The sequence below is a fragment of the Acomys minous genome (genome assembly GCF_964271855.1).
Source record: "Acomys minous genome assembly, chromosome: 10".
In the NCBI taxonomy this organism is placed as follows: Eukaryota; Metazoa; Chordata; class Mammalia; order Rodentia; family Muridae; genus Acomys; species Acomys minous.
The window spans coordinates 108,503,307-108,522,630 of NC_140491.1; the positions used below are offsets into that span (position 1 = coordinate 108,503,307).

The 19,324-nt window shown below is 41.0% G+C and overlaps 1 protein-coding gene across 2 annotated transcripts in view; it reads right to left on the reverse strand.

The window, feature by feature from the left end:
• The window catches only part of CHN1 (chimerin 1), a 147,786-nt gene that overhangs the window by 86,189 nt on the left and 42,273 nt on the right, over nucleotides 1–19,324 (reverse strand). For both annotated transcript variants that reach the window (XM_084797678.1, XM_084797679.1), the window contains exons 2-5: nucleotides 16,442–16,480; nucleotides 14,853–14,908; nucleotides 8,998–9,029; nucleotides 5,971–6,084 (exon numbers count right to left, since the gene is read on the reverse strand). In XM_084797678.1, coding sequence (XP_084653804.1) covers nucleotides 5,971–6,084; nucleotides 8,998–9,029; nucleotides 14,853–14,908; nucleotides 16,442–16,480 — 241 coding nt within the window. The remainder of the gene's footprint in view (nucleotides 1–5,970; nucleotides 6,085–8,997; nucleotides 9,030–14,852; nucleotides 14,909–16,441; nucleotides 16,481–19,324) is intronic.

A 19,324-nucleotide genomic window follows, 5' to 3' on the forward strand; every position in this document is an offset into this window, starting at 1 on the left:
GAGGCGGGCAGCTCTGCTTGGCAGCTACCTTTTGACCCAAGTGAAACCTGATTTACACTGATTCTCAGGGAACAGAAACAGACCACAAGTCCTTTGTCTCACCACAGCACACTGAGCAATTAAGCCACTAAACAGCTGCAGCATTAATGATGCAACTCCATGTATAGGCCAGCAGCTTGATGATTTTGAGTATCAGATACATGCAGGTGAAAACATCTCAACTGATAGAGAACAAAATTCTGCAAAATGGGGTAAGAGACTTTCAAATGTTCTCCTCTGAAAACACTGTGACTGTTACACAGTTTGCCAATCAGAAACTCAAGCTTCAAAGGTAGACAGCTAGAGCAGACTCCAAATCTACCCTATCATTTCACTTCCAAAGTTCCTGCGGAGAAAGCCATTATTTTGTGATAGGCTTTTAAAAATCGCAACTTCTAATTTTCTCTGGTCTTCCTTTTGTCCTTCAATCTACTCATTAAGGTTCCTGTCCAAGTGGCTGTTGTTTTAAATGATTCATTTGGCTTTATTCCCCCAACTACTGTAAACACACACTTAAGATTTTTCTTCTGGATAAAAATTAATTTTAGAAGCTCAAGCTACTGGCAAAAAGGCATTCATTATGTCAAAGGGAACCCACATGAACAGGAGCCCAGTGATTTTATAAGTCATGCATAGCTTCAGTCCTATATCAGTTTAAATGTGTGACACTGATAAGTGTTTCCTTTCCTCTCTGTCTGTCTGCCTCCCTCCCTTCTTCCCCCTCCCCGCTCTCCAGGGTTTTCTCTATTAGTCACAACTGTCCTGAGAGTCACTTTGTAGATGGCTGGCCTGGAGCTCACAGACACCAGCCTGCCTCTGCTCCCTGAGTGCTGGGATTGAAGGTGTGCGCCCTCTTCACCCGGGCTCCATGGCTCTTGTTCTGTTTGGTCCCATTTGCAAGAACACTCTTAAAAGGAGTCCAGGCAGGTGTGCCCTGCACTCAATGTTCAGCTAAGGAGAACAAAAGCAAGAATGTAATGCTCAGCAGTAATCTCACCTATTTGCACAGTTTGGTTACTTTGGGTAAGAAAATAGTTATTAGCATAAAAATGTCAGTAATAAATATGTTGGGTTATAAACACTTTCTCACATTTACCCAACTCCAATAAAAGTGTAAAAACAGGTTTGTTTGTTTGTTTGTTTGTTTGTTTCAGATAAAGACAAGTTGGGTTTTTTGCTTTGTTTGTTTAGTTCTAAGTGGGTTCCTGTCAGAACACAGCCCAAGAATGGAGTCGTGTGAGGAGAATTCTGAATGCTTGTGAAAAAACTTCAAGAAAACAAGACAGAGTTTTGTGAACTTAGATTCTTCAACAACATGTAGTTGGTGCTGGCCTGTGCTGTCGCGGCCTTCTCAGGTATAGCAGATAGGAGTGCGTTTGCTTTAGATCATCCATTACAAGTGGCTATTGGTACTTGTTTATTTGCCTCTATGGAAAAGCATGCTTTCACCACCTGCAGCTTGCCCTTCTGATCACATACTCAGGTGCCCTTTCTTAGCCCTCAGGGTATAACCTGTCTGAGGCTCTGGATAGAGCTGGCTACTGCATGAGACTTTAGTCTGCCTCATTTTTAGGCTCCATTCTCCCATGTTTCAGTGCCTCTAGTGAGGTAAACAGGTTGCAACTGTACATATACCCATAAATCGTTGAAATTTTACTAGGTACAGTGACAGCAAAAAGAAAAGAGATGTTTTGTATCTGAGAAGTCACTTCATGTGAGTACTCTTATCAGCAGCTCTCCATAACTTTCTATACCTTTTTAATTCACTATTCTCAAGATATAGATGAAAATTTTAGAACCAAATAAAACAGTCCCAGAAATGACAAAGTGAGCAGGAAAGGGTTAGCAACAGATCAGAGATAGCAGAGGAGGGGAGCTGGTGACTGGTGGAACGCCTGGTCTGACCCGCAGAACTGCGCACTTACAGAGTCCAGCACAGGACTCGGGCAATAGAAACTGTCCAACTGAACCTAACAAGTTGTCCTGTAGCGAGGTAAAAGGTCGATGGTGTATCTTTTGTGTGTCTGTGTGCCAAAGGACAACGGTAACTGGGTCCCTAGATGCCACCAACTTTCTTTGTGACAGGATCTCTCCCTGGCCTGGATCTCCCCCCAAACAGGCTGGACTGGCTAGCCAGGGAGCCCCGGGGACTACCTGTATCAGCGCTGAGATTACCAAGCCTAGCTTGCTTCCTTTTCTTCTAAGAAAAGGTCTCAACATGTAGTCCTGGCTAGCCTGGAATTCAATACAAACCACCCTGGCCCAGGTGTTCCTTGCCAACTGAGGCATCTTGTCAAACCAATGAAGTATGTGTTTTAAAAACTAGTTTGTGAACTGGTGGGGTATTTCAGTGGTCAGCACTGAGCTCTGGGTTTGATTCCTAACACTGAGGAAAACATTTATCTCTTAAAACTATGAAAACCATAAAAAAACATGTTTTCATCTGAATTTCTTAAATCATAAGTTACTTCATGTCTGACGTATTTCCTTATGCTGTAAGTAATCCCAAAGTCAAATCAATCCACAGGAATCACGAAACAGGGGGCGCCTCACAGTAAGTGCATATACAGGTCCATTCTTCTCTGCACACTCTGAACTTAAAGAAGCACTGCCCTCTCTCTTTGTTCATAGACAACTGGCAGCTGCCTGACAGCACTGGACATTATCCTGAAACCCTCCATAGCACGCAGAGATGCTGAGGAGAGGAAACACGTTTTCTCAGCCCTGTGTCCTAGTCACCTCCACAATCTTACCAACTACTGTTCTTCTTTCTTGCCTTTCTTTTTGTTGTTGTTGTTTGTTTGTTTTTTTGAGACAGGGTCTCTCTGTGTTAGCCTTGGCTGTCCTAGAATCACTTTGTAGACCTGCCTCTGCCTCCCGAGTGCTGGGATTAAAGGCATGCACCACCACACCTGGCTTCTTTTTTAATTAAAAAAAAAAACAACTGTCTTTTCCCTTGTGAGACTAGGCCCTGCTTTGTTGACCAGGCTGACTTTCAACTACTGGGCTTGAGCAACCCTTCTGCCTCAGTTTTTCAGCTATGACAACTAAACGAGACTTCAGGATGAATACCCAAGAGATAGGACTGACTGTAGGAAATAAGCAAATGAAAACTCCTTTCAGCTACTAGGTAATATGGTATCAAGGCCTTGGAGATCTATTTTTAAAAAGTATGAAATAGATAAAGATATGTATCCAGAAAACTAAAGGAAAATTACAAACTCAAAAATTTAAAGTTTATGTTAAAAATAATAAAATTTATTTTTAACAGCAAACAATATACATTTGCTTTAAGATTTAGCATGTGCTGTAAGGGAAGGAGGAGCTCTATAAGGGCCTAAAATCTGATGAAAACAACTAAACCCATGTCTTGGTTTCCATCAGGAGACTGGATAGCAAACAGTGTTACCAGCTAACAAGGGGATGGAGATGATGTTACAGGATATTTGAAAGTAACGAGCTCAGTTTTGGACACATTGGTCTTGACATATCTACTGAGGACCCTGAGGTTCAAGATTTATTTCTTTTAGAGAACCCTTGGCCAACGCAACAAATCACAGTGAACACAGATGGCTATGAACTAGACAAGCCGTTTGCCACAAACGGGTTGTACATCATGTTAAAAAAAAACAAACAAACTGAAGTGAATTGGAAGAATTATCAGCTGACGTGGGAGTCTGAGATGACGATAATAATACACATTTCAATCCTTCTATTTCATACTCTTGTTGTTGTTTGTTTTAGTTTCTGTTTCTCAAGACAGGGTTTCTCTGTGTAGCCTTGGCTGTCCTGGACTCACTTTGTAGATCAGGCTGGCCTCGAACTCACAGCGATCCGCCTGGCTCTGCCTCCCAAGTGTTGGGATTAAGGTGTGTGCCTCTGTGCTGGCTTTCACACTCTCTTATCATTGTTCTGCCTTACATCTGGTGTAAAATGTGAGGACTGTTAGGTTATACTTCAATGCATAAATTATTCCTAATATACATTCATAAATTCCTCTTCCCACCCTCCCCTGTAGCTTTCTTTTACTCAGTATTTCTTTGCAAAAAACAATCCTATGGGGGAGTTTTCAGTAACAAAGGATAGACTATCGGTTCTCACAGAACTATACACTGAAAACACTCCCTTCAAACTAATGTTCAGCATTCGCTAATCGATTTCCTGTGCCAGATGGATGGGAAGTGAGTAGAATGAGAGGGCGAGGAGGTGAGAAGGAGGAGGAGGAGGAAGAAGAGGAGGAAGAGGAAAAGGAGGAAGAGGAGGAGGAGGAGGAGACCTTGGGCAGTCTGGCAGTTACTTTACTCCAAATCAAATCTGTGCTGCTTGAATATGACGCTGTGAGAAAGGGGAACTACGCAATGACTGCACCCCAAGGTAAGAGGCAAAACTGAGGTCAGGCTCCTAAGTTTTAGAATGTCTGCCTGATCTCGGTGGGAAATAAGGAAACTGTAGCCCAGGGAACAGGGCTTTGTTCTTCCTTCTTCCAAGCTGCTCTGTCCATTGGCTGCTGCATCAAGGTTCACTTACCCTAGACAATCTCATGATGGCCACAGTGGGAAATGCAGTGGTGTGGGTGCAACTGAGCGATGTCCCCAACATGCATAAGCCCCATGTTTGAGGCCCAAAAGGGCAGAGAAAGCAGAAACAAAAAAATAGGAAAAGTATACAACATCAAGTAATTCGGTGATTCCGCCCCCCCATCATTCTTCTTGTAAAACTGGTAGACAAATAAACAAAGACATTTGGGTAGTCAAAGTAGATACTTTCCCCTGTACGCCACAATTAAAATTAATGAGCAGCACAACTAAGTACTAAAGAGGGATATATGCCATAATTTGTAACAAAAGGCAAAGTTCCACAGATGTTGTGATAAATTTTCTCAGAATACCAAAAACTCAGAACTCAGTAGGAAATAACACTGAGCGGAGCCAATCACTTAAAAGGAGGCCTAGCTGATGCTCCTCTGTGGGGAGAATGGACTCTGTGCTCGCTCACAGAGACAGAGTAGATGGAGAAGGAGTCAGACTAGTTGTCTTAGGCACTGAAAGCTTTCTATGTGCTCTATGCTCTCTCACTTCCTCACCACTGCCCTAGGAAGCTGCAGGTGCTTTTCAGTCTTCTCAAAGATGAGACCAGTGTGAATTAACCCACAAGGAGATGGGCAAAGACAAAAAATAATTATTCTAAGCCTTTGGATAGGCAGGAATGCAGTGTTTAAAAGCACACTCTAAGCCTGACTGGCTTAAAATACTATCACAACTTATATGTGTGACCATGGTCAACTGTGTTAATCAGCCTCCATGCTCTCTGATTCTTCAACTGTAAACTTAAAAGTGGGGGTGGGGGTGGGGGGTGGGGGGGGTGGTAGCAGCGGTAGTAATAGAGTTGCCTTGAATAGTAAGTGTACTTGGAAGCCTGGCACAGGCAAGCCCGTTGCATAGGTATGCTACTGTACTGCTGTTCTTATGATTGCTGAAGTCAGTGCTAATGGAAATTCTTGATTCCAGGCGTCACACTGTCAGCTAAGTACAGCTGAGACATTAGGTGAAGCGCAGCTGTAGAGAAGAACCAAGCGCTCTCAGGAAAGCTACTTCAACCAAAATTCACCGTAAGAAATGACACTGGCTTTAGGTTCATCAGTTACAAAGATCTTTTAGTATCTGTCCTTATTCAAGCAATAGATGGAAGCTGACACAGCAGGGCAGAGAGCAAGGGACTGGCGAACGTGCTTTAAAGTATCTGAATCCTGAGTCACCAACGGCTACCATTCATGGGGAATTTTTAAAGGGTCTCAAAGCTATTAAAACGGTAATTAGGCCCCAAGAAAACAAGAACCAATTCAATTACATGCTGGATGTCTTTAAATTTTAAAGCCCTCTATTAGGAGGGTTTAAAATAAAGCACGGTTATAATTGCAGGTCCATGACCAACCTTAAAGCCAAAGTGTATGTTCCAGGCTGCCGCTGGCTCTCCCGAATGAGGTAGCTTCCCTCGGCCACACTCAAGAGCTGGTCAGTCTCTTCTCTAGAGATCATGCCATGAAACCTATGGAACAAAGCCAATTCAGAGATCCAGCCTTCCATGGCTTTTCAGTACAACAGGACAAAAGCCCTCCCTGGCCTCGTCTGTGGTTTTCAGCCACAGAGAGGAAGGAAAGCACTTGAGTTTAACTGCGCTGTGCTTCTCTGGGCTTGGCTCCTGGCCAGCTTCTCTGTGATAAGAACAGTACCAAAGTAGCTACTGAGTCTAGTTCCCAACCCAGAAGCAAAATCCACATTCCTCTAAGGTGGGACCCACCATCTCACCCAAGAGGACAGTCCTTTTTCATGTAGCCATTGCTTGCTGAAGAATAATATGGAAATTTATCTCATTTCTTCTTCCAGTTGGTGCTGGGATCCAAACTTCTAGCTGGAAGTCCATGCTGGCAACTTTCTAGAACCCTGAGTTGTCTTTACTTTACAATAATATGCATCATATGCATTAGTGAATACTCAGCCCTCAATTGAACAGCACAGCATTTGCCTTTGCTTCCTGTCCACACCCTATCTTTCATTAACAAAGAAAAAAAAAGAATAAACACAAATAACAAATAGATCTTTTATGCAAAGGTTCGTTTACAACAACCTGATTCGAAACACTAGAAAAGTAAAAATGGCAGTGATGACAGGCAGCTAAAACACGGAGTCATGTCACACCTGTACGATGACTTGCAGTCTGTGCACGCACACACCACATCCTCTTAGGAACTCAGACTATAAGACACAGGCCATGTCCCTGCCATCTGGCAGCACAAGACAGTCAGTTCGTGCCAGAAGAGTCCCTGAGCTTTCCTTATCTTCCTAAAGACAAACCATCCAAAATGATGTGAATCCCAGCAAACTCCTCCTGGGCAAACTGAGTCCCACCCAGAAGAGGAGGCGTAAGGTAACACCACATACAAACACCCTTCTCCTGAGGGACAAATCACATTTCCTAAAAATCATTTATTCTCCTCTAAATGGCCTTCAAAGTCCCTAAGAACATTTCAAATTACAAATAAATAATAAAATATTAATATACAAACTCTGACATCTGAGTACTCACTACTCTTCTGTTTGCACTTGATGAAGCATGTGTTTACACTGTCTGCTGTGACCTGTCTGTTGAGTTTATCTCAAAGGCTCAGGGATCACAGAAGAGCATGTGGACAGTCTCTCATCCCAGCTGACTCACCGCATAAAAGAAACACTGAAGCGTCCACAGGACAGTAGTCATGGACTTTGGAATACACTTTGAAGGTCCTTCACTGGCACTTTAATAATTCAGGAATCCTGGATAACTGGCAATTCTCTAAAGTTTTTCCTTGTGAGTACAGCTCAGTCTTTGAACCGTCTTAAAATTGTCCATGGCAATAATGTTTAAATCACATCAATCAGAAATGTTCTAGTTGGTCTCCTGAATTTTTTACCTCCATGATTTCCTCAATCTATTAGAACTAGGTCCACAGGCAATCTACTGCACCCCGCCCCTGAGTGACACCCTCCTTAGGTTAGTATATGTGCTATCAGCGAATAAAGGTGACAAACACGATAGCTATTTAAAACAAAGATCAATTACCTTAAAGGCAATCAAACTCAAATTCTGGAAGACACCTCGACAATGAAATTTAAAGACCCTTAAATGATTCATACCAGTCTGTCCAGTATTTGTATCCCTTTAAAACTGTACAGGACGTGGTTTCTCAGAGTTGCTGCTAGTAATGGAGAGTAAGGCTCCTAACCCATAAATTCCCAGTCTAAAATCAGACACATTTCTGTGTCCAGCGTTCCTGATGAGAGCCTCAGTCAGAACCGAGTAACCCTTAAGACTGAAAAGGCCGGTTCTCAGCTACGTAGTCACTCTCACATCAACCCACAGGTAGACTGCCTATGGGCCATTCACACTACTTAAAAACTGCACCTGAAAATTTAAATTTATTTATTATTGTTGTGGTGCTGGTGGTAGTTTTGGTTTTATTTTGTATGTGTTTGTTTTGTTTTTCAAGACAAAGTTCCTCTGTGTATCCTTGGCTGTCCTAGAACTTGCTCTGTAGACCAGGATGGCCTCTGCCTACTGAGTGCTGGGATTAAAGGTGTGATCCATCACACCTGGCCCACACCTGGAATTTTAATTTTAAATAACTTAGAAATAGTTGCTGTATACACTGTAATGAGATATTATCCCAATAAAAAAAACAAAGGTTTTTATCTGGGGAATGATTTTTATTCTTTTCTTCAAAGTATTATATTTCTATTTCTCAGTAATCAGAAAAATTAAAACATTAAACATTAAAACAGCATTTGGAATAATTTTTGGTATAGTGTGTTGCCCGACTATAGAACTAAAACTAAAAGCCAAGTAAAATATTATAATGCTCAGTATTAAGTGGAAAACTCACTCTACAAATTTCTGTGTATAAGATGTCAACTTGGTCAGACCTGAAGTGGGATTGGTGTATTGGCACATGCCTGTAATTCCACCACCAAAGAAGCTGAGCCTCATAGTCCTGTACTGTCTTACATAAATAACATTAGGAAAACATTTTAAGAAGGTAGTATATAAAAAATTTTGACATGCCTCTGGGTAACATGAAGCACTTTTTTTCTGGTATGCTACTACATAATATAGAAAACTAGAAAGGGTACATACTCTATGTAATCTCTATGTATGTTTTATTGTATCTAGTACATCAATATATGCACTTTCTTGATATCATCTATTTATATGACTTGCTTCCTTAACATTACTGCACATTTGTTTTATCCTGGCATTTTCTTTTTATACTTGTCTTAATTTTCCTATTAGACCAGCTCAAATTATAACTTTAATCAGAGAAAGAGAATTCAACTCCACCAAACCAGAATATTTCTTTCATCCTGAGGTTGCCTGTCACTTTTCCATATGACAATTATTAAGGTATCTTCTGATCTCCATACTTACTCTCTTCCATAATACTTTGGTCGGTTTTCTACCTACAGGAAAAGGAAGAACAATAAATATTTGTGAAAATCAAAATGCACAAAATGTAACTCAGCACTTCTTTTCATATGATGAACTAAAGCACACACCAAGAAAAAGAATCTGAGTAACATTAATTACTAAGTCTAAGCTTAGTAATTAATTGAATTTGTCATTTCATCTCCCTAGACCTGTTTCTGATGTATCCATGCTGTGTGTGTAAACAGCTGAACTAAACTATCCTTTGTTTCTAGATAGTAATGAATTAGAAAAGATAATCACTTTACTCAAAGAAGAAAATATCTATAAAACGTAATGCCACAGCAGTGTCACAACAGACTGTGGCTTTCTTCCTGTCCCCCAGTCGTCCTCCTTCCTGTTACGACACAGTCTCCATTTTGTTACAACTGTCTTAACACACCATCGCCCTGCTGCTCCCCGGCAGGCCTTCTCTCACCAGTTTCTCTTCCCATAGCAGGTCACAGCATGCAACACATCTACAAGCATAGACTCTGAGGAATTCCTATTGGGAAGATAGGAAGATCGAGAGGATTTGCCCCGTTCATCAGGGGAAAAAAAATACTGAAGAGAAAACATGGGATAGGCATTTGTAATGAAAACTGTTTACACGACTTGGCAGTGTTTGCAGCTGTGGGGACGAGGTTATGTTCATCCCACACCATGAGAAGTGGAGGTCAGAGGACAACTTGCAGGAGTTGGCTCTCTCCTTGTACTACGTGGTTGACAGGGACTGAAGTCAGGTCCTCAGGCTTGGCAGCAGCTGCCTTTACCTTTGAGCTGCCTTGACAGCCCCTTACCTATTTTGTATGTGCAGGGGATGTATCACTGAATTAAAACCAAAATTGTACTAACTATTTTGAAATACACTGTAAAGGTGATAAACGCAAAATAAAACAGGTTTGTTGTTGTTGTTGTTTGTTTTTTTAAGCAATAAGAAAACCAAAAAGTACAGGAGTGGCAAATTGTCTAATGGCAGTTCAGAGGACTAATGTGTTAGATACAAGCTGGAAGCCAGAAAAGGCCATTCAGAGATGACATTCAAGTTGGTTCCTGAACGACAACTTTGCTCTAAGAACAAAGTCACAGCAACAGAGACAACTTTTCCCCAGGACACTGCTATGTCTTAGTTACTCCCCACGGTAAGGCACGAGTCATTCTACTCGGTCTCTGTGAAAGAATCTTATCGTTGCCAGTTTGTAGTGGTAAAGTTTTAGGTTTTGGTTTTTGGTATTTTGGTTTGGTTTGGTTTGGTGTGGCTTTGGCTTTTTCAAGACAAGGTTTCTCTGTGTAACTGGCTGCCCTGTACTCACTTTGTAGACGACGCTGGCCTTGAACTCACAGCGATCCGCCTGCCTCTGCCTCCCTGAGGACTGGGATCACAGGCCTGTGCCACCACGCCCAGCTCGTGGTAAAGTTTTAACTGACATAACACACACACACACACACACACACACACACACACACACACACACACACATACACACAGTATAATTCATATGTGTGTGTATTCTGATGTGTAACATCATGCACTGATAACATGGCTCCTTGTGGAATAGCTAAAATAATTAAGACGCATTATCTCACACACTTACAATCTGAACTCTTGAAGTATTCCTCCTGTTTTAACTGAAATGTTATATTCTTTAACCAACACCTTTCAGGTCACCAACCACCCAGCACCTAGCAACTACTATCTATACTGTCGGCCCTGAGCTGAACGTTTAAGATTCTATAGAGTAAGATTATAAGTGTTTGACTTCTGGGCCATGTTCACCCATGAAACTGCAAATAACAAGACTTGCTTCTCTTAAAAACTGTGTTTGGGTTAAAATACTGTATTTCATCATTTTTGTATACATTTTCCTTACCTATTCATTTCACTGACTAGACTATCCTGGCCACTGTGACTAATAAGGCAACAACCATCAGAGTGCAGCAATGTCGTCATTCATTTCCTTCAGACAGGTACCAAGTAACAGGGCCACGGGACTGCAAAGGTACAGGAAGAAACTGAGTATCAGGGAAGCTAGATTTGTTACTCAAGTTAGCGCCTGTTGAAGTGGTAGAGATCAAGTTAACACTGGGGTTTTTATGCATAGCCAGAAAGGCCCTCCTTCTGCCTGCTTGTGGTGCCTCACTTGGTTTACATGGAGTGGCAGTTCCGAAAGCAACTTGAGTGCCCGTTGAGAGATCTGTAGTGCTGCACCTAGCCTAGCCGCCAAGTCTGACTTCCTGTTCTCGGCCATCCGGGTCTAGGACTACTTCTAGCAAACTTGAAACACTTATTGCCAACATAGCAAGAAATCTGTTTCCATGACAATGTCATGCATCCTCAGGGCACACCCTACCATTTTTTCAGAATCTAGCCCGGAATTCCATCTCTGAGGCATCCTCAAATTCTCTCAGTCGTAGAATTGTGTTAATAACATACTGCACTTCCTTCCCAAATTTATACTACAGGAAAGTGACAAGGTCGTATCTTTCTGATACATGTTCTTCTCCTGCATGGTGATGGACAGTTCTGCTGTTGTCTCCTATCTTATTAATTAAACTGCTTTTAGCATGTTTTCATTTTCTCATGCGAGTCACTATTCTACCTTTTCCTAAGAATTATTCTTAAATAAGAAGCATCAGGAAACCGTATTTCTGCTGCAACTGCAGCCAGGTTACTTATCTTCCAATATAAATCCCATTTGAGTTGGTCTTTGTTCCTCAATTTCTCAGCTCATAAAAGTCACTGCACATCTTTTAAATCTAAGGAAGCAGATAAAGCTCTCTTTTTAAAAGGGTCACCTAAGATATTAGTGTCTTCAAACTTACAGGCATCACTCAGATAATCAAATTAAAAGATTAGTCAGCAATATAAAAATGATTAACAATCTGAAATTAGTTGACTTACAAATGTATCAAGTTAGGAATTTAAATGTCATGCAACAATAGGAATAATTTATGTTTACTTAAGCACTTATATGCTTTTTTAAAGTTTTATAAAAACATCTAATTGTTTTTAAAGGAAAAGAAAATTTTCTGTTTCCTTTGATTTAGATGACAGGAGATAAAATCAGGAAGTGACTGGTTCCCTAAAGTCATTTTTCCCTCCCATTCAATCCATCAAACCATGTGTATTCTGCTGCTTTGAGCATTCCTCTTTCTGCCTCTTTTTAGCTCTTCCCAGAACCAGCATCTTACAGGCCCTTTTGCTCATCACGTAGAAGTACTACAACAATCTCCTGAACCAGATTTTTTGCTTCCCAATGTCCATACTCCTTCCTAATATAATTTCCATGGTGCAACCAAGTGATCTAAACTTAATGTTCTCTGCTGAAAATATGTTTTACCTCTATATGTACAAGGACAAGGTCTAAGCCCTAACTTAGGACATAAGGTTTTTTTATTATTTTTTTTTCATCTATGTAGATCTCTGGTATCTTTTGGCACTCTACCTACCACAAGTTCCCTGCAAGTGGAAGGAAAAAAAAACATACCACAAAAACCAGATACATGGAATTGCTACCAATCTGCCCCACTGGCTAAGCTACTCCACTCCCTATGGAGAATTTTAGGCTCTTCTAGAAGAGATAATGCTTTGACTTGAACTCTGAGGATCTAACAGAAAGCACCCCTCAGAGAATATTGGATGATTTACTAAATAAAAATATGAACACCTAAGACTGGGTTTTGTACAGTTTAGCAGGGTCAGGTAAGAGTTCTACATGAAGGGAAATTAAAGTCAATGTTTATAAGTAGTTGGTTATTCCTACAACATATGTGGCCACTACTGCACCAGCATATCTTACAAGCAGGTCACTGTTGTAGCCTGAAGGGTAATATTAATGATTACTTTTCTCCTCTGGTAACATGCAAAGAACCTTCTAGCACCATGAACATTAGTCAGTAGGTGTGAAACATCTGGTTGGGTACCAGCTCACGTTCTCCATGTTAGATGATGTCAGTCAGTGAACTCTTCAGCAATAGGGTCTTATCATCAGGCTGCAGATAGTAACCAATAGCTGTGGCGATAGCCTGTGAAGTTTGGGAGAGTTTACAGGGTTCTTTTGGCCAATGACCCAACAAGATGTAGCCCATTCCTGCCACTGGAGGTTTTACTTAATAGTATAAGACATCTGTCTGGTTGGAGCATTGTCTCTCCCCTTATATGGTGACTCCATTTAAATTTCTTTTATATATGCATATATTTTAGGATGCTTCTCCAGTAGTAAGTATCCATAGGGCTTTTCAAAGTCACTAGTGTCAGCTGTCCCTTACCGTATTCCCCTCTCCCCCCTGCCCCCCCCCCCCCGCGCCCTCCTCAGTTAGTCCTGTTCTAGTTCCCCCTGTCTCTTTGTCACAGTATGTTCTATTTCCCCTCTTTGGAAGATTTTTCTCCACCACTACCCCTAAATTCCTTACTAGCTATTTAACCTCTGTGGTTATTTGGGAAAACATACAAATCTACAGATTAAAAGCTAACATCCACATATTATTCTGCTAAAGGAATGTAACAAAATAACACTCAATGGCACATTTCTGTAGCTGTAGATCAGTGCCTTGCTTAACCCCAAGAGAGGAGCTTCTGTGTGCAGTAATTAACACAGAGCTCCACAACTGGACACTGTGCATAGAGTGACAGACTTTAGAGCACTCAATCCTAAATAGTATGTCATCACCAAATACCTCCCCTCAAAGTTCAGAAATCTGTTCAGAAGAGGAGGCAGAAAGATTTTTATTTTTAAGAGCCAGGGGTATGGATGACTCCAAGAAAACAGTTTTCCCCAGCACCACAGGGGTTGATTCAAATAAGAACTCACAGAGACCAGCACAGATTCAAACAAGAGAGGATCCCAGCATTAAGAAGGAAGAGTAGACACAAAGTCCCATGCCACCCAAGAAGCTATTTCAATTGATACCTTCTGAGAAAATCAGTGCCCTCCAATGGAGTGTCACTGGGCACATGAACCACACTCCAAGGCAGGCCCCATGCTCAATAGTAACTGGACAAAACAAAATAGACTTCATGATTTTTTGTGAGCTTTTTCTTTGGGTTTTTATGGTGTTTTGTTTGCATCTTTTCATATGTTATACAAAATAGCCTTTTTATTTTATACAAAATAAATTATCCATGTTATTTGTTCATTTTTTGTCAAAGATTTTTTTTCATTTTTACTCTTTGGTAATTTCATACCTGTATACAATGTGTTTACATCATATCCAAACACATCCACCTCTCTCTCTCTCTCTCTCTCTCTCTCTCTCTCTCTCTCTGTCTCTCTCTGTCTCTGTCTCCCTCCTACCCCCCACCCCCGTGTCTGTGTGTGTGTGTGTGTGTGTGTGTGTGTGTGTGTGTGTGTGTGTGTGTGTAATTTGCTATGAGAAACAGGCAGCCTGGAACTCAGAGATCTGCCTGCCTCTGTCTCCTGTGTGTTGTAATTAAAGGCCACAGGTTTGGTTCAATTTCTTTTCATTTTTTAAAATTATGGCTTAACTCTTTCTTTTAATAGGAGAAATAATTCAATAATTATACAATGATACTTTCAAATTCATTATCAGAAATAAGGAATAAAACATTTTAATGTAAAAAACAATGTGTAATTAACTAAAGAACAATGAAATAATTTAAAACTATACAAACAGGCTTTATATACTGTCCTAAGCAGCATACACATGTCCAATGACACTAATAAAAATGTATTCATTACACTATTATGCTGTGACACAGAGAGAATGGTTACACCCACAAACAAGCCTCCAAGGAAGGTTGGCTTTTGGGAAACAGAAGAATCAAAGGGCTTTTGCTGTACTGACTGCATCATACCCACCTCGCAGGTACAGGTGACCCTTCGAGGGTGAGGGGCTTCCTGCTGCAGCTGGTACACTACAAGAAGGCAGACATGAAAGGCGTCACTTTCCTTATACAGAACTTAGGAGCATATTAGAAGAAATCGGCTGCCTTTAATGCTATTAAGAAAACTGTTACAGTCCTATTTCTCGCTAATAAAAACTTGTATGAACAAAACAGAGACTGCCAACCAAAGTAAAGTTACCAAATGTTAGGCAAACAAAAGCAGAAAAATCATAATCAACACAAATAGCTTCTAGAACAGTGGTTCTCAAGCTGTGGGTCACAACCCATTTGGGGTTAAGGGTTAAACAGTCTTTGCACAGGGGTCACTTAAGACCATATATTTACATTGCACTTCATAAGAGCAAAAGCAAAAGCAAATTCCTGTTTCTCTCTACAAAAAACAAAACCTCAGCTGTGACACAACAGACCCAGAGTGGTCCCTGACAACAACAAACTGGGCTGGTTCTGAGCTGCTCTCCACAAATGGCACCCACCACCCTCCACCGTCTCCTCACAGTCCCACACCGCACTCACTTGCCAATTATTATGTGTGACTTTCAGTTTGCATTTATTTAAGAACGGTGCTGAACACAATCCTGCTTCCCTATTGTTTTGCATTTTTAAGGTTTTTATAAGTTCTGTTGAATCCAAAATGGAGAACACACACAGTAAAGTAAGTCTCTCAAAGACTCACAGTGAGGCCAGCACAGTGTCTCAGTGGGTGGCCGAGCGCCCAGCAGCCTAAACTGAATCTGGGAACCCACACTGGAGGAGAGAACCAACTCCCACAGACTGTCCCTGACCTCTGTATGCATGCCATGCCACATATATGTGTGCACACACAGACCCACATGCATACACCCACACATACCAAAGTAAGTGAATAAAATGTAACTTAAAATATTTCTAAAGAATCACAGTAAAAGATTAGTTTCCTATAGAGTCACACTGAAAGGTGTTCATATCCCACCATGCCCTAACAAATCTAACACGTGCAGCTACATTTGATATTAAATCACCCACTAAAGTTTAATATATATAAAACAGAAGTACAAATTGACTAAATCTTGAGTTTTTTTTTAATAACTAGAGTTACGTCACAAAGATTTTTGAATGCACTGTATATCTAAAACTGTCAACAGAATTGTCACACACACACACGCACACACCTCTTTTGTACTTTGAGAAAGAAATTTTAAAATCATTTTTCTTTTACCTCCATTTACTGATTTTTTTTTGCTAAGATAGACCCCCTCATTCATGATTTAAATATTCCTTTTGTCACATAATCAAGATCGAATAATTAATTTGCTCTAACTCTTAGTCTTAGTTTCTATATGCATTAGCTTTATCAGCTGGTCCAACCAGTCACCTCAAGTCCCACTGCATGGAACTCTGTACCCTGAAACAGATGAGCCGCACCGCGGACACCGAGCCACACAGAGCTCTGGAGAAGCACATTCACACAAACGGCCCTTCATGTTAGTCCCAGACTTGGCGTGAATAGTTACAGTACTCTAAAAGCACACTAATCCACAGAGGTAAATGTACATGTATACTTACAGTAGGATTTCCAAACAGGAGGTCTATATTCATCTGTATCTGAAAGAATAAATTATTAAATTAATATTACTGAATAGTTATATTTAAATAGGATGCTTCAATCATTAATTCGCTCATTACATATACTGGCTGTGTCCTCTCCATCCCACTGCTAGGCACTAAAATGCATTCAGAAAAAAATTTTGCCTTAATCCTTATTTTATTAAAATACTTTAAAAATATTCAAAGAAAGTTAAGGCATCTACTCAGCCTTTTCTTATGGCTATTAAGTAACAATCAACACAGCCTCCTTATTTAGGCTTCATGCTTATTTTACTGAAAAATTCCTCAAATTACTGAAATTTTTCCTCTCCAGTGCAATTGACTGCATAACGTTAGCCTTCATAGATGTTTCTCTGTCTTTCCCCATTATCTGGGGGTGACTCGTACACCTAGTTAATTACTAACATGAAGAGAGGAGAGTGCGAGGAACAAATCCTAGTCCTCAAATGTCCCAGACAACCAAAACCAGGAAATGAGAAACGCTCCCATGGAAGAGAATGTCCCCGGGGACTAACAAAGAACAGGATGTGAACATCTGCTCTCAAGTCAGGGAAGGGAAGGAGATAAAGTGACAGCGACAGGCAAAGGGCCAAGCGTGCTCCTGATTCTCACTGACCAGGGATAGCTGAAGGGTCGTCTGCCAGCCAAAGCCTCTGCAAGACCATGGAGCCAAGCATGCAGCCAGTCACAGCACCTGGCTCTGCTGGCATCCACAGGAACCCATTAGGAAATCTTATCCCCAAGGAGGCAAGAAAAATCCTGCAAAGTTTATTGAGGTTCAACCTGACGCTGAAGTAAAATGTTCACAGAAATCAAAACATTTAGCTCTCAGTTCCCAACCTTTAAAATGCAGCATCACACTTGGTTTAAGGTATGTTACTATAAATCACACAAACACTGTATCAGAGGGACACCGCAAAACTACCCACGCTGGACTTAGGACACAAAATAGGAAGTGCTTGAGTCTTGTAGAAACTGCTTAGCAGCCCGGAGAAGTAGTAAAATACTCCTGCTTAAAGAAAAAGAAAAACTGTATGCGTAAATAAATAATGAGGTCACACCACAAATAACAGTTGACTGTCCTTTGCTATAGTATCAGTGGGTAAAATCTCCACACACTGAATTTAGAAGAAACACTGAACTCTTAGGAGAAGCACGGAGATCAGTTTCTAACCACAGCATTCTCATCAAGCAATCAGAACAGAGCTTTGGTGTATGGGTTCCTCTTTAGAAATTTCTTAATATATACAGTTGGCTGGTTAACACTGAATCCAGTCCTCCACATGAGTGCTATAAGCAGCTTATCTGACAAGTATAATTTCACTCTGAGCCGTATCACAGCCTTCTCATATTCAGGAACACCACCCAGCACTGCAACACTACACTAGGAGACATGGGCATTTTATCCAGAAATGCCACAAAACAGACCACAAAAGGATGCTTTGCAAAAGGAAAGCTGAGTGAGGCGGGGAGGGCTGTCTGACCACAGCTGGACAGAGGCAGGTTACAGGGCTCAAATAGTCACAGGTCTAGGTCACAAACACCCTAGAAAATGTTGAGTAATTACCTCAGGGGTACAAGCAAATCTTAGTAAGCAGGCAAGTTTACAAATACACATCCTGTGAATTATGTAGACTGGGTATAAATAACAAGCCATTACTTAGGAAACCATCCAGTTTAGGTGAACTTTAACTAATGGGGCTGGAGAGATGGCTCAGTGGTTAAGAGCACTGGCTGCTCTTCTAGAGGTCGCGAGTTCAATTTCCAGCAACCACATGGTGGCTCACAACCATCTATAATGGGATCTGATGACCACTTCTGTCATGCAGACACACATAAAAATAGAGCACCCATATAAACAAACAAATGGTAATTAAGGCTGGCTGTGTTGCCACATACCTTTAGTTCTAACACTCATGAGGCAGAGACAGGCAAATCTCTTTAATTTGAGGCCAGCTTCATCAGCATAACAAGTTCCAGGCTAGCCAAGGCTACACAGTACTACCCTGTCTCAAAAAAATAAAAATAAAAATAAAAATAAATTTTAAAAATGATAATAAAATTTAGGCTGAAACAAAATCTTAATGTGATATGTAGAAACACATACATTATATGTATAAACTGAGGACATGATCACGGTATGGTACGGTATGTTATGGTATGGTTAAGAGAGGTTTTTTGTTTGTTTGTTTGTTTGTTTTACTGTAGATATGAGAGAGAGAACAGCTGGTGGCATCTGGAAGAATCTAGGGCAGAAAAAGAAGTAGACTGAACATGGCCAAGGTTTTCTGCAAGAGAGCGAAGACTAGCAAGGGATAGAGACCAGAGAGCACAGCGGAAGCAGCAGGAGGGGCACACATCAAGAAGAGTAGGCTAGCTGTGGAAGGGAAGCCCATGAGCTGGAGGAGCTTAGGGGAGAAGTGAAAAGGGTTAGGATGCCAGCATGGACTTTGAGGTATAGCAGGTACTTGGGATGCTGCAGATCCTAGAGGCCAACATGGACTTTGGTATGCCAATAGGAGCCACAGGTAATCATATGTCCTTCTGTCAGAGGTAAAAGAAATGACTCCTTTTGATAGATGGGAGCCAGTTTCACAAGTTTCTGGAGAACACTGGCTTTTACCTAACCACCAGAGATCCTCCTATAGTCCAGACTGAGATCCTTTCTGGATATTTGGACTGACTTTTGGGGCTTGGGGCATTGGAGTTTCCTTTGGGCCTGAAATATGGACATATGCTATGGGGATTAATTATATTAACTTTGCTTGAATGACGCAAAATCATAATTCATTTGCATTTTTCAATACTAGGAAAACCCTGCTTCTAACTATTCATTAACAA